This window comes from Dipodomys merriami, unplaced genomic scaffold (genome assembly GCF_024711535.1).
Source record: "Dipodomys merriami isolate MVZ:Mamm:240054 unplaced genomic scaffold, mDipMer1.0.p SCAF_2, whole genome shotgun sequence".
NCBI classification, from domain to species: Eukaryota; Metazoa; Chordata; class Mammalia; order Rodentia; family Heteromyidae; genus Dipodomys; species Dipodomys merriami.
In genome coordinates this window covers 66,228,454-66,244,459 of record NW_027203381.1, presented here as the reverse complement: position 1 = coordinate 66,244,459, position 16,006 = coordinate 66,228,454, and the positions used below count along the sequence as shown (strand labels likewise).

The following is a 16,006-nucleotide window of genomic DNA, read 5'->3' as shown; positions in this document are numbered from 1 at the left end:
GGTAATTATTAAGAAGATTGTGGCTATATTCTTATTGCAATAAAACAAAAATGTAAGAAATATAATTACATAAAAATTGTGTATAGCAGAAAATTTAGTGGAGTACAAATTTGGACTAATTCTATTATCTTTTTTGGTAGTACTGGGACTGAATTCAGGGCTTCACATTTGTAAGGCATACACTCTGATACCTATACCAAAGCACAGTCATTTGCCTTCAGTTTGCTTTTTACAGAGTCTCACTGCTTTTGAGCAGGCTAGCCTCAGTCTGCCATCCTTCTACCTCTACCATCCTCCTTCCTCTACTTCTTGAGTAGCTGGGACTACAGGCAAGTGCCACCATGCCTGGCTCCTATTATAAATGTGTAGAAATTGCATGATCACGTGAACAAAGAGAAAAGAGAACTCAAAAAATATAAAACAAAAATTATCACGTTGCTGGAGGTCATTCATTCATTCAACAAGCATTAATATTTGGTACCTTATATGGGGCACATGGCAAATAGCACAAGTGATAAATCTTCTTTTCTTTTCCCTTTCATTTTCTCTTTCATTTTCTCTTCCTTCCTTCCTTCCTTCTTTCCTTCCTTCCTTCTTTCCTTCCTTCCTTCCTTCCTCCTTTCTTTCCTTTCTTTTTCTTTCTTTCCCCCAGTCTTGGGGCTTGAACTCAGGACTTGTTGCTGAGCTTCTTTTGCTCAAGGGTAGCACTTAGCCAGAGTGCCACTTCCTACTTTTTTCTGTTAATGTGGTACTGAGGAATTGAGCCTAGGGCTTTATGCATGCTGGGCAAACACTCTACCAGTAAGCCACATTCCCAGACCAAGTTTGCTTTTCTTGATATTTAGTAGATTATTGTATATCATTTTATCATTGTCACTCAAAAAATTCTAGGTAAGCCACTAGCTAGGATATGACCAAGAAGTCAGTATAGACAAAAGGCTGTAAACTTTCAGCAGATCTCTCAGCTACAGATTTTGAAGGGAAGAAATGGGGAGATGTAGCTGAGTTTGCAGCAATGGTGAATCTCGGAGTAGCCTGATGATGCAGGCCACGTTGAGCCACCTGGTGGCTAGAACACTTGCACAATGCTTTGCTTTTCCCCACTTGATTTTCCAGGATGCTGTCCTTCAAAATCGAGAGCTCTGGCTGTTGATCAAGAAAGAATTTGGATTCTACTCTAAAAGTCAATATAGGATCTGGCAAAGAAAGTTGGCAGCTGACCCTACCTGGCCTCCCACCAACAGGACATATTCAGATGATGGCAAAAATGGGCTCTATATCAACAGAGGCTATGAAGACCCTGACCAGGCTCCCGAAGGGAAAGTCAAATTGAGAGGGCAAACCACAGAGCAGCATTTTTGGACCAGGCTGTGATCAGAATTGTCATTATGCATGTGTAACAGTGACATCTTCCCATTGCATGTGGAAAGGTGAAAATTGTGTGTCTTTATATTGCTCTCCCCATCCCAGCATTCTAAGTGCAATTTCTCAACATTCTGACCTTACATTCTGACCTTACATTTATCTTTGATCACATCCTTTACTATCCAGAGAAAAATGCATTCTTGGACTATTATTTTTAATAATAATGATGAACTGCATTCATACTGTGTTATTTCAGGATATCTGTCATGGTAATGAAATTAGAAGCATGAACCTTAGTAAGAGAAAGGAAAGTGAAACAAACATTTTGTCTTTGAAAGTTATACACTTATTACAAGCTTACTTAAGTCTTACATTCACTTGAGAAGCATGTTTATGTTTGTATTTTTTCCAAGGTCACTAAATTCCTTTCTTCTTCTTTTTTTCATATGGTTTTAATAAATAAATATGAAGTAGCTTCAGAAAATTCAACCCTAACTGTATAGTGAAGCAGAGTAGTGTGGAAATGGGGGATTGCAGAGGTTTGTGGTAATTAAATATGTTCTTGGCATGGGCAAAGCTAGTACCTGAGCAAACCATCAAAATCTGGCAATTCCCAAAATACACTGTCTGGGGGTCAGTTACCTAGAAGGTCCTAAGTATACTATAAAAATAATAAACTTTAAATGTGCTTTGTACTTTAAAAAGCATCACACCTTTATTTCTTGTTTATTTCCAACTCATGAAAATGTTCAGTTCTATTCCAAAGATCTGCCCAAACACAACCTTGCTTGTCTTTTAAAAAAGAGGAAAACAGAAAAAAATCCTAAGCAGCTGAGAACTAATGGATCATGCTTATAATGCTTATAATCTAGCTCCTCAGGAGGCTAAGGTCTACAGGATCTCAGTTCAATGCCATCCATTGCAGAAAAAGTTTCCTAGATTCTAACACCAGAATAAACAGTAAGAAAGCAGACCTGGAGACATGATTCAAGTGGTATAGTGTCATTATAGCAAGTTCAAAACCCTGTACTGCCAAACAAAAAGAGTCCCTAGAGAAGGAACCCATAATGTTTATAACTACACATGGCAATTCTCATGTTTTAAGACAGACTTGTATCTCAACACTGTATTTTCATCGTAATTATCTGAATCACCCTATATGTGCATTAAAGACCAGACAAAGGTACATTATTTATGAATAAATTCTGCACACTATAGCGTTACTGTGTATTGTGAAGTTGAGAGGAAATTCATTTGGGTGAACATTTAAAATTACCTTGCGATTTCCAAAAAGCCTAGGAGACTATTCAATTCCATGAGTATCAAATATGTGCCTATCTATGAGGAGTGGATTCTGTGTAAGATAGCATTTAATTGATAGTTCTGAAGTCTTCAGAATGGAAAAATGTTTTCAGTATTTTAGTAATTGAGGTCATAAACATTGTAAGTTTTATTCCTATGAAAACAAACCCTCTTACATTTTGTTGGCCTTTTAACCTTTTCTTGTGTTCACAGCTCTTTCAAAATGTGCCTAATTTAGTGGCTCCTGATAACAAGATAAAAAGGCTTTAGAAAGATATTTTCAGAGGCTGGGAAGGTGGCTCAGTGGTAGAGTGCTTGCCTTGCATCCATGGGGCCCTGGGTTTGATTCCTCAGCACCACATAAGCAGAAAAAGTGGTGCTGTGGCTCAAGTGGTAGAGCGCTATTCTTGAGCTGAAGAGCTGAGGGACAGAGCCCAGGCCCAGAGTTCAGGTCCCATGACCAACCAAAAAAAAAAGGTATATTTTCAGCTTATGATTAAAAATGTTTATCACTTTTTTTAGTTTTTTTAAATTTAATTTTTTTATTGTGAAAATACAATTTTAAACATGTTTATCACTCTTAAAAGTATGGTAGCCAGATTTCCTTGAGCTGACATTTGCATCCACTAGTTTGACTTTTAGAGTGAAAAAGATTCAAGTGATACAATGTGATATTTAACTTGCATAAGGTATTTAAAAATCCCTTATTCAATGAAGGCTTGGCCTTTATTAATTCCCGTTTTACCAACAACTTATCAGATATCTGTTGGGTGATAGGTCTTTATTTCACATTTATTTTTGGGAACATGATAAAGATGAGCTCCATGACTGATTGCTAAAAGGAAGGTTTCAAAATGTTGGAAAAACATTTTGATAACAAAGTACCTGACAAGACAGGTGCCAGTGGCTCACACCTGTAATCTTACTTAGGAGGCTGAGATCTGAGAATCATGGTTCAAAGCCAACCCAGGTAGAAAAGTCCATGAGCCTATTATCTCCAAGTAACTAATAGAAAACTGGTAGAGACACTGTGGCTAAACGTCATACAGTGATAGACTTGAATGATAATGCTCAGGAACAGTACCGAGGCTCTGTGTTCAAGCCTCATAACTGACAAAAATTAAATAACAATTGAAAGAACACCTGGCAAATGGGCAGTCTGGGGCTGCACTGCCCCCTGAGTGGTTGTTTCTATGGAGAACTGATGACTAAGTTTGTGAGCACAGATTTTTTCAGGGTAAAAACCACTGATGCTCAAACACAATTGCTATGAGAAAATGAACCCAAAAGTCCAAAAGTGTAATTCTGATACTACCCAGTACAATAAGGACTGCTTTCTGGAGTGGAGACATCCAGAATTTTCTAGAAGCTTCGGACTAAAGGTTCCAAGTTCCAGTTACTCTCACTGGTCAGTGCTCTACCTCTGCCAAAGCCAAGTCTCTTGCTCTGGGTTAAGAGTTACGCTCTGTAGACATCTTTAATCAAAAACAAACAAAAAAGCCAAGCTACTTCTAGTTTTATCTTAATCTGACAATTCTAGAAAACTGTTCATTTGTTGATGATTACTTGGGATTAGAACATTAAAAAAATCCCACAAAGATCTGAATTTGGAATGAGAGTGAAATGATACTTTTAAACTTCATACCTCCACAGAAGATGGGTTTGGGAAGAAGATGGTCTGAGGGTTATCTAGAGACAGAGTTAGTGTCATAGGAAAGGAAGGCGTTGGTTAAGGAGAAAGGAGGGAAGAGAAATGAAAGCTTTGCAGACTGGCCTAGGAACCCTTCTATTATTATTATTTTGATTTTTGGTGTAGGTGCTGGGGTTTGAATTCATGGCCTGGGTGCCATCCCTTTGCTTTTTCAAAATGCAAGGCTAGTGCTCTATCACTTTAGCCACAGCTCCACTTCTAGCCTTTTTGCTGGTTAATTGGAGATAAGAGTCTCACTGACTTTTCTGCCTGGCTTTAAACTATAATCTTCAGATCTCAGTCTTCTGAGTAGCTAAGATTACAGGTGAGAGCCACCAGCACTGGGCTATTACTGTTATTCTTAACCCTGCAATTAGTTTGTTGAGTATTTATAGCCCTTGAATAAAAGTCTAAATTAGCTTAATAGGCCTAAGACATGTGTTCAGTTTTATAGTTGGTAATTTTTTTTTTTACCATATTCTAGTTCACTCATCTCACTGTCAACCACCACTACCACCACCATGCACACTCCTACCCCATTGACAGGAATGTTGTATGTTGTTCCAGGGAGGATGCCAGGCTGGATGTGTGGTGTATGGAGTGAAGTTACAGAGTCCAATGGAGCCTTAACCTAGTGACCTGCATCCTACCTTGCTTTATCTGCTGCCAACAAGGAATCTACTGCAGTGGTATTTAAAAGTAGTTTGATTACAGGCTCCTGCCTGGAAATCCCAGCTAAGGTACTGGGATATGAAGATTATGGTTTAAAGCCAGCCTGGGCAGGAAAGTCTGTGAAACTCCTGTTTCCAATTAATCACCCACCCCAAAATCCAGAAATGGAGCTGTGGCTCAGGGACAGTGTTCCAGGCCCTGAGTTCAAGTCCCAATTTTTGGCACATATAAAGAAAAACTCTAAAATAGTGTCTTCTATCCTCTTCCTGCCTTCCAGCACATAAACAGGCACAGAAAAGTTAAGAGTATATTCTCAAATGGTTTTGCCATTCAGAGTTCTTTAAGCTGCCTACCCCAAATACTTAATTTCTTAGTTTCATATTGTACAAGAAAAGGCATATGAATTTAATGTCAACCGTAACAATTTGGGCTCTTAACATTCCTTTCAAAACCATATAATTGGTTCTCTATCTCTCCAGCAAAATAGCTATCCTTAGGGAAAAGGAAAACAGCATTTATAGTAAAAGAAAATATGCTATTGGTTTTGTTAAGATCCTTTGCAGTTTCACTTGGAAGGCTACTGCTTTTTGTTTAAGCTGCCATAGATTTTAAGAAAAATCTATGCTAGGAGAAGAATATACTTCATTGGCTCAATGAGAAGATAATGTCAGTAAGTAATTTATTAAGGACTGGCTATCCATCATCAAAATTTGGAACAATGCTGAGGAACTGAAAATAAGTACTCATCCCAGGAAATCTTTTACTCTTTCTTGTGTATTCTTTCAGTTCCAATATCTCTTCAGTAATTTGTTAATAGAATTTTGTTCGTCTCATTGGAAACAAGCCCAAAGAAGAGAAGGCACTAACAGCAGCTGTCACTAGCCCAAGGATACTTTTTGCTCGGTTGGCCTGAAAGAAAACAAGAAATAGAAAATGCATCTTTTAGCTAAAGATATGCCAATGTCCCAAGTAAAGTTATATTAGGATTTTTCACACTGAAGGCCTGTTTTAATGTACAATGAACATGCCAAGGCAAAATTCTGTATGAAGATGAAGAAATAAAACTACAAGCTTTATAATTAGGCCAAAGATGAACCCATACAGTTATACAATCCCTATACATGGAGAACATTAACAGGAAATAAACTGATTGTGATCACAATTCCTGTTGCTACCGTGGTGCACAGGTGAGAAAGGAAGTGCTACTGCTGTTCTGCAATACATGGAAGGTAGTGGTGATTTGTCCAAAGTCATGCCAACCAGGATGTTTAGGGATAAGTTCTGTGGCCACATGTGCTCATGTGCACATTTCCTGACTAAACGAGTTCTATTAGTCAAACAGATCAGTGCTGTGAACTGAGCTAAGAACCTACAAGCTTTCTTTTTTTTTTTTTTTTTTTGGTTGTGGGACCTGAACTCTGGGCCTGGGCGCTGTCCCTCAGCTCTTCAGCTCAAGGCTAGCGCTCTACCACTTGAGCCAAAATGCCACCTCCGGCTTTTTCTGCTTGTGTGGTGCTGAGGAATTGAACCCAGAGCCTCATGGATACAAGGCAAGCACTGTACCACTGAGCTACCTTCCCAGTCCCAGGCTCTTATTTTGTTAGATATAATTTCTGTTCTGATAAACACACTTCAAGAAAAGTCAATAATAATATTAACTATCATGTCAAATTAATTTCTCATATAGACAAAATAAGCCACTCTCAAGCTCAATTGTCCATAAAGGAGTCCAGACACTGCCAAATTTAAGGGTATTAATCATCATCATGAGGGACTAATGAATATTCATGGTTTCCCTGGCACTTGACTAATACTGCCTTCTATCCACATGCATCTGAATGCAATTTTAGGACCAAAAGGTCACATTTGGACTCCTCAGTGTCATCACATATTCTTAGAATGACATTTACTGTCTGAGAATTAAGAATCAAGGTCTTCAAACAAAGTAAAACATTTTTGCTAGATGACAGAAGACTAGTCTAACAGCCAGAAAGCTGACCCTGGTCATATTTGTGTTTTTAAATTTTTTATTGTAAAAATACCCTACAGAGGGGGTTACAATTACGTGGGCAAGGTAATGAGTACATTTCTTATCAAGCATTGTTGCCTCCTCCTTTGTTTCCCCTTCCCATCCCTTCCCATTCCCCCCCCACCAAAGTTGTAAAGTCGTTTTTCAACATAATGACTTGTACATCTCATTGTTGCAATGGGTCCACCTGTATCCCTATTTAAACGGCTTGTTTTTGCCCTTCCCCTCCACAAATTATACCAACATCAAATACAATGAAAGCAGGGGTTATACCATGGGGGAGGGACATACAAAGCAACAAAGAAATCATCTTATAAATATGACCCTGGTCATATTTGAGCACAGTCTCTGACCAGCCCACAGGATTCCACCACTGAGCTTACCAACACAGTGCTGCCTTCCTCATTTCTGTTTCCTCATGGGGAATAGACAATTACTCATTTTTCTAGAAGACAACAATCCATCTAGGACCATCTGACCCATAGATTTTAACACCTCAGGATGTTCTTCGTGAACTAACATGCACCAAAGCATTTATTTTGTGGCTTACTTAGAATAATAAAATTGTCAGTTTGACTCCGCCTGCCTTTGTGAGCCTTTCTATTTGTGGGCCACTGAACAGTCTCACTCTGCGATCTATGCATGCCCAGTGAAACACGAGGTGTTTCTAGAGTGACTGCACACAGATACTGTTTGGCAGGCTTCCAAATGAATGCAGGGGTTAGCCAGTGTCTCTTTCCTGAACAGTGACACCCCTGGTGCACCGCAGCAAAGTCTGAGTGTATTTGTGTTGGCTTGCATGGGCTTACTAAAGGTCGTGCCCATCTTTTTCAGATATACTTTTAAGAAAAGTATAGAAACAAGCTAAAAAGGAATGAGTGGTTTCCTTGGATCTGAGGCAAAAAGGAAGGTGAATATTTAAAGGTAGAGCACAGAAGATATTGAGGGTGGAAGAGGCTATGCTTATAGGGTGAAGAGGAATACTTTCTTTTTTATGGAACATAAATATTGATATAAATGTGGAAAGAAAATGGGTTCCAAATTAGAGTCAAAGCCGATAGATGCAATCTTTGAACTTTCTTAGAATGTAATTGCTATTTATTTTAGTGACACTGCAGTTTGAAGATGAGCCCTGCACTTGCTAGGCAGGCACTCTACATACCACGTCAGTTATTATCATTTTTACTCAGGCTGGCCTGGATAATGATTGTCATACTTATGGGATTGTCATACGTGAAATTACAGGTTTGTGCTCAGCTCAGCTTTTTTGTTGAGCTGAGGTCTTGCTAACTTTTTGCCTAGGCTGTCCTCCAACAGCAGTTCTTCTGATCTCCTCTTGCTGAATAGCTGAGACTAGAAAGATAAACCACCATACCTGGACAATTTAACTGCATTTTACTTTATTGAGGTATGATTAATGTTTCAAAAAGCTAGATATTTAGTGCATAAACCTGATGTATTTGGATGTAAACATACATCCAAATAAGAAATCATCAACATAAGTAATACCACATACTTATTCATTACCCCCAAAAGTTTCCCCCTATTACCTTTGTTGAGTTCTATTCTTGATGTTGATGTTTTCATTTTATTTTGTTTTATTTGTTTACTGGTAAGAGGATCTAATCTAAGTATCTACCCTCTTGACAAAAATTTAAGTATAAAACAGTAATGTTAATTGCAGATACTATGTTGTACAATAGATCTCCATATGAATTCATGTTGTGTAACTGAAATTTATACTCTTTGACCAATGGCTTCCCCCATATGCAAAAATATTTAGCCAATCAACAAAAACTACTTGTGAATTTAGAGACCAGTTTTGTCATTAGTGAAGAAGCATGGAGCCTATTTCCTAACATTCCACCCATTTCCAATGCAAAGGTGAGGATGAGTCTGTGAGCAGCTTGTTTTCTAGCTCACATTTCTTATTATATGTGAATAGAAATTCATTGTGTTAATCTATTTCCTAATGTGAACGAATTTCCAATTAAATTATTTCCTAATGAAAATAAAAATAAACATAAATATACCGTTCCTTTATGTTCTATTTCCTACTTTTCCAAGCTTTTTCTTTTTTTTCTTGGTCAAGTCGTGGGGCTTGAACTCAGGGCCTGGGTACTATCCCTGAGCCTCTTTGTGCTCAAGGCTAGCAATCTACCCCTTGAGCCACAGCTCTACTTCCAGTTTTTGAGTGGTTAGTTGAAGATAAGGGTTTCACAGGGACTTTTCTTCTCTGGCTGGCTTTGAACCAACCACAATCCTCAGATCTCAGCCACCTCAGTACCTAGGACTACAGGCATCAGCCACCAGTGCTTAGCTCTTTTGCCAGCTTTTTTCATGAGAGGACTCACATCTCATTTCTGAGGAGTAGGTGTAACTGATCTACCACCCCAACATATAGGAAGCCTTGGATACATTTTGAGTTGTCAGTATATTCATAGATTCCTATGCTATTATTGAGTTTTTAGCCTCCTTTAAAAACAACCTTCCAGAGTTGAATAACTATGAAGTTATTTTAGTATTTGATTTTAAAATGAAGTTTCATAATGTATTTGGAGAAAGAAGGTTTTCTCTAATAATTTGACATATTCATTGTCTCATTGACTCGATAAACCTCTGCATTAAGTCATCAGTGATGGAACTTGGTTGGGATATAGATAGGGAAAGAATAACTGACATAAGCCCAGGTCACTGGGAATTAATGTGATACTACAAAACAGTGGTAGAAACTTACAAGACTCTAAGATATTTCAAAGTCAACCCCTTAAAAAGCATCCAAAATTCAATGAACAAGGATCTATACTAAAGCACAATATATGACTGAAAATTATCATGGCAAGGAAATAGAAAATATTTGCAAACCCACACAGATGCATCATCAGTTAGCCTCTCCTCCTGATTGGAAAAGAATCTACAAAGGGCTATTGATATTTTCAGCAAATGAACTCTTACTCCAAGATCAGCATCCTTTTCGGCACATTCTTTGCAGTGTCTGAGGCAAAAGTACTAATTGGAACTTGTGTAAGGTAGAGTAATGAGAAAACTTTTCAAAGAGCAGAAGACAATGATTGACAGACAGCTATGGACTTGATTTTACTTCAAGTCTCTTCTAGCCCCAAATTTATAACACTCATTCTGATTAGCCACTAACTTGCTCTTTAATCTTGGGAAACTCAACTTCTTATATTTTTCAGTGTTTTGTTGCTCTTTTAAGAACTGAGAACTTTACGATACCAAATAACTAATGATAGCAAATAACTTTTTCTACAAGTAAGAAACTTGTGTCTCCTAAAGAAAACTTACTTGCTCTGAAACTCCTTCTCCATACCGAAGCAAAGTCACCAAATGCTCACAGTTGTTGGACAGGAAGTTATATGCCACCTCTTGTCCAATAACAAACTCTGACCTTTGAATGACTTCATCCACAGGGAGAGGGGGGTAGATGTCATCGTATTTATTGTTTATTCTGTATGTGTCATTTCCCACAACATCTTTCAAGAGCTGCATCTTCACCAGGGCCTTCGTGTGGAATACAGACTTGGCACTAGTAAATGAGGAAGGCATGCCATCTGTAAGGAGAATTCTGGTTAATAAGGGACAGAGACTCCAATATCATCCAAAGAACTAGCTCTGCTCCTCTGATACCATCAAATAACAATCTTATCAGGTATAATTACTCATTCTGTAAATGCATTAGTAATACTATAAGAATGAGAACACAGGACACAAAAACCTTTCTAAAAATTTATGACTTTCTCATTGATCAAATTAAATGAGAATATTCTAAGTTCCCTATTCATTAATATTATAGGGGTCCTTGTGTTTCTAATGCAGTATGGATATTATTATTTACCTTTTCTGTTTTGAATCCTCCAAAATCAGCATTTCAGGGCTTAGTAGGAGGGTCACCTTAGTACCTAAGCTGCACTCATTCTAAACACTTCACACACTTCTTTCAACTAGATTTCAGTATGTGAAACAAGTTCCTGTGCTGAATTTGCGTGGTAGTCCAGTCCTCTGGGGTCTTGTTTTTCTAATTTACATATGGGTCCCTTGTGTATCACATCTTTGTCAGCATCTGTTGTTGTGTTGTTTTCTTCATAATTGATATTAGTTAGGACTAATGTGAGTTTGAATTTCAATGCTGTTTCGATTTGCATTTCCTTCATGTATTTATTTGACATTTGAATTTGTTCTTTTTAAAATTGTCCAACTGATTTGGCCATTTATACATTACTGCTTTTTTTGTTTTGTTTGTGCTGGTCCTGTAGCTTGAACTCAGGGCTTGCATGCTGTCTCTGAGATTTTTGTTCAAGGGTAGCTCTGTACCAGTTGAATCACAGTTCCACTTCTGGCTTTAAGAGTTTCATGGACTTTCACGCAGGGGGGCTAGCTTTGAACTGTGATTCTCAGATCTCAGCCTCCTGAGTAGCTAGGCTTACAGGCGTGATACACTGGATCTGGCTTATTTTTTTTTGAGATGTTCACACATTCTAGCTATTAATATTTTGTCAGAATAATAGTTGGCACAGATTGTTTCCCCTTCTGTAGACTGTCTCTTCACTCTAGTGAATATTGTATTTTATATTAAGGAATTTTAAAATTGGATACAACCATGTTTGTCAATTCTTGCTCTTATTTACTAAGTGATTGGAGTTCTTTTCACAAAGTCATTATTTATGCCTTTATCTTCAAGTTTTTTTTCCTGTGTTTCTTGAAGTAGTTTCAAAGTTGCATATAGTGAATTAAGATCTTTGATCCATTTGGGGTTGATTTTTTTTTACAAAACAGGGTAAGAATTAGTGATCTACTTTTAGTGCTCTATATGTGGATATCCATCTTTCCAGACACCATATGTTGAAGAAACTGTCTTTTCTCCAAAGTATCTTTTTTCCATCCATCAGATCTCTTAAGCTGTATACCTTTTTTTTCTGGATCATCTAGTCTCTTCCATTGGTCTATATGTTTGTGTTTGTGCCAGCACTGTATTGTCTTGTTACTAAGTATAATTTGAAATCCAGTATTATGACACCTCTAGCATTGTTTTGCTCAGGAAAGCTTTGGTTATACAGGGTCTTTAATGCTTTAGTATAAATTTTAAAATGGATTTTATTTTCTACTTCTGCAAAGAATGGAATTTAAATTTTGATGTGGCTAGAACTGTATCTGGAGATTGCTTTTAGTATTAGCAATTTCACATTAATTGTAATCTTGCTTTTCTTATCCATTTTAAGTTTTTCTATACTTATAATAGTTTTCTGATCACTTCATCTACCATCCCCATCTCCTGTCTTCTGCACTTCTCATCCCAATGATGTATTTTTTAAAATATCACTAATCTCCCTTTTAACATCTAACTTCTATAATTTCTTCTTGTTCTCTCTACTATATATATATTATTGTCCCACCATGCAGGGAGATATCTATATGTTCTCTTGTGCCTAGAAGAGCTTTCAGCACATTTTATGCCATCATCAATAGTTATTCAAATTAAATGTATTTCTATGTGATCTATAAGAACATAAAAACCGAATGCCATTTGTGGCACATATCTTCCCCATCTGGTTATTATTATTATTATTACTATTATTATTATTTGCCAGTTCTGGGGCTTGAACTCAGGGCCTGGGCACTGTCCCTGAGCTTCTTTGCTCAAGGCTAACACTCTACCACTTGAGCCACAGCGCTACTTCGGGCTTTATCTGTTTATGTGGTACTAAGGAACCAAACCCAGGGCTTCATGCATGCTAAGCAAGCACTCTACCACTAAACCACATTCCCAGCCTATCGTGAGTTTTGTTTAATGTACTGATCACCATAAATTGGTCTACATGATTCCTTCAATGACATTTTGGTCTTAAACATAGATTAGCTTCATTTTTCTGCTTTCTACATTTTATTTTGTTTTGATTTTATTCCTCATTCCTTATTACAAGAAATTCCTTATTACAAAAGCTCCCAGAAGCTGAGTAAACAAACTTTACCTATAGGTGCTATGTTGATAACATAACCATCACCCAAGTACAAAGCCCAGTGCTGATAGCCAGGACGGAACACTTCAATCAAGTCCCCTGGATGGGGGTTGCCTGGGTAGGTCAAACTGAAGCAATCATTAAATGCCATCTGCAATGACAAATACAAAGATGGTCTAGCTGATACAAATGACTAGAAGTTCCAGCTTAAGCCCTGTTTATAATACATCCCTTATGAAACACTTAGACCCATTTCATTGTCTTTTTCTTTGAATGATTCCAACTCAATATGTGTATGCCAATAGGCAAGTTAATTCTCTCTTTGAATCCACAAACTCTCAGTCAATATAATTTCATTCTAAATTTTAAAAATATGTATTAAAATGCCCTATATAAATAAAAATGATTAATGAAAGGAAACAATACTCTGTTTTACTATGTATATGCTCTAAAAGAAATTTTAAAGTGTCTACATGCTTGTACTTTAACGTGAAAAAGTCAGAATTTGAGCATAAGATCAGAAATTCTTTAGCCATTTATCTGCAGTATAATAAAATCAACGAGTAGTTAGGTATAAATGTTAATATTCTATGAACATTCAAGTTTGGGAGATACACCTTATACTTCAAAAATATTCTGTTACTTAATTTACACAGATTTCATGTTCGTATGAATGTCTAGTCAGATATTCAGCCGTAATAAAGGATACACAATATGACTTATTTGCTCAAAAATTGTGCTGTATATTGTAGCATGTCTAGGCACTCTAGCTTCCACCAACAAAAATCAGTGGACTTTTTTTTGCCATTACAATAATCACAAATGCCACACCGCAGATTTCAGCATTCCCCTCACTGCTTCATGTCCTCTCTGACTCCTTAGTTATTGATTTCAGTAACAGGGTAAGGTGGTCAACAGTAGAAGCAAGGCCACATGCAAGGCAAACAAGATCATTATGTTGATGAATGTGCCTGAAAATCTAAGTTGGTAAGATTTTCTTTCTCTTCTAAATTAATACTTCTCAGAAAGGTAATGTAAACCTCACCAGTTGTTTGTTTTTTAAAAATAAAGTTTGCAATTTCTATGTGTGGAAGTAGAGTAATGCAGCAAAAGAAAGTCATGTGTATCTAACCACAACCTAAAGGGAGATGTAATGCTGGACACAAGTTGAATCTAAGTGACAATAGGGTACGCCTCTTCATCCCACTCTAATGCAGATATAGAGGCTCATTTACAAAATAAATTCAAGTGCCAGCAAAGGAAACTCTCCAATCATCTAAAGTATGATTACAACAGCACAGGCTAATGACCTGTGAATACAGACTTGCACTTTTCAGACACTCTAAAAATCCTTTTTACAACAATTAATATTGCAATGGTGTTTCCAAGTATAACATCTGTTGAAAACTTCAATCATCACACTGTCACGTAAGTTGTCCATCTGTTGAAAAATAACTATTTAAGACAACTTTGTAGAAACATTAAGTCTAACCATCCTCTCAAATATGTTTGAGTCTTATTAATATGGCAGTTCACAAACTGCCCACAGGGGTTCTATCCGGAAAAATAGATAGCATGCCCCTATATAAACAAACACATTCCTAATGAATAGGAGTCAGTGAGCATGCACAGCTGTATGCTAAAATTCAAGAATTATTACAGCCAAGATTATAATAACCACCATTTAAACAGGAAATACTTTGAAATATAATTTTCAAATGCTCTTTCTCAATTAACCCTATTTAAGTATCTTCATTACTAGTTGAGTTTGTTATCACATATGACAGGCAAAAAACTACATATTATATCCCAACTTTTGGAAAAATATCCAATGAGATCCTCTAGTCATAGAACTAATAGTGCATGATGTGAAGTACTCTCTCAGTCTGCCTATTGTTATTTGCTGGTACTGTAAGTTTAGGCAGGCTGAGATCCCACCTGCTCCTTCTTCCAATGACATTGACCCTGGGATCCCAATACTTACAGGAATGAAGTTTGAATAATACCTCTCTGGTCCCAGTCCCAACCCTTTTATTTTTAGGTAAAGGAGACAGATTTTTGACTGGCAAAGGGCATATGCCATTTTACATAAGAATTTTGACAACTGATATTAGAGTAGCTGAAAATCTATAGGCTAGAAAAGAAAAATCCCACCACTATCAACAGCTCTCCACTTAAATCTCATACATTATACAAAAAGAGTAAAACTATAAAACAAGAAAAAGTAGTAATTTCTCTAAAGACAAAGGGTTCTTTAGATTTGATATCAAAACTACAATTGAGGGCTGTGAGTGGTGACTTACACCTTTAATTCTGGCTACTGAGGTGAGGGTGGACAGGATCAATGGACAATATTCAGTAAATCCCTTATCTCTATCAAGAAAGGTTGGGCATGCACCTGTCATTCAGCAATTTGGGAGTCATAAATAACAGGACTGCAGTCCAGACCAGTCTTGGTATAAACATAACTAATGTAAAAATGGCTTAGGGCATGGCACAAGGGGTAAACATGTCTGCCTATCAAGTGAGAGGCCCTGTGTTCAAATAGCAGTATCACCAGGATACTGAAAAATTGACACACAGGAAAAACTGACAAATTGGACATCTTCCAAATTTAAAAAAAAAAAAAAAAAACTTTAGCTGAGTGCCAAAGACTCACACCTGTACTCCTAAGCACTCAGGAGTATGAATCATGGCTTGAAACCAGTCCAGGCAGATGACACTCTTTAGTTTCAATTAACCAGGAAAATGTGGAGGCATGCTTCAAATCATAGAGTGCTAGCCTTGAGAGAGAGAAAAAAAAAAAACAAGTGAAAGTTTAAGGCCCTGAATTCAAGCTTCGGTAATGACACACTTAAAAAAATTTTTTCACTATAAAACTAGAATAACTAATTAGAACAGCTTTTGTATTAACTCTCAAGACAACAGAAAAGCAAACGTCATAGCACGTCGACAAAAAAGACATTTCTCCAA

At 37.1% G+C, this 16,006-nt stretch overlaps 2 protein-coding genes across 10 annotated transcripts in view; one reads left to right on the top strand and one right to left on the bottom strand.

Moving 5' to 3' along the window:
• Atp13a5 (ATPase 13A5) overlaps window positions 1–2,069 on the top strand; it is a 100,940-nt gene extending 98,871 nt beyond the window's left edge. For both annotated transcript variants that reach the window (XM_070029846.1, XM_070029845.1), the window contains exon 30: window positions 1,117–2,069. In XM_070029846.1, coding sequence (XP_069885947.1) covers window positions 1,117–1,374 — 258 coding nt within the window. In that variant the 3' untranslated portion in view covers window positions 1,375–2,069. The remainder of the gene's footprint in view (window positions 1–1,116) is intronic.
• Window positions 2,070–5,691: 3,622 nt separating this feature from the next.
• Plaat1 (phospholipase A and acyltransferase 1) overlaps window positions 5,692–16,006 on the bottom strand; it is a 23,014-nt gene continuing 12,699 nt past the window's right edge. For 7 of the 8 annotated variants that reach the window (XM_070028702.1, XM_070028704.1, XM_070028697.1 and 4 more), the window contains exons 2-4: window positions 13,046–13,184; window positions 10,365–10,630; window positions 5,692–5,938 (exon numbers count right to left, since the gene is read on the bottom strand). In XM_070028702.1, coding sequence (XP_069884803.1) covers window positions 5,840–5,938; window positions 10,365–10,630; window positions 13,046–13,184 — 504 coding nt within the window. In that variant the 3' untranslated portion in view covers window positions 5,692–5,839. Of the gene's footprint in view, window positions 5,939–10,364; window positions 10,631–13,045; window positions 13,185–15,694; window positions 15,772–16,006 lie in introns of those variants that run through there. The other variant, XM_070028698.1, reaches the window with a different exon arrangement.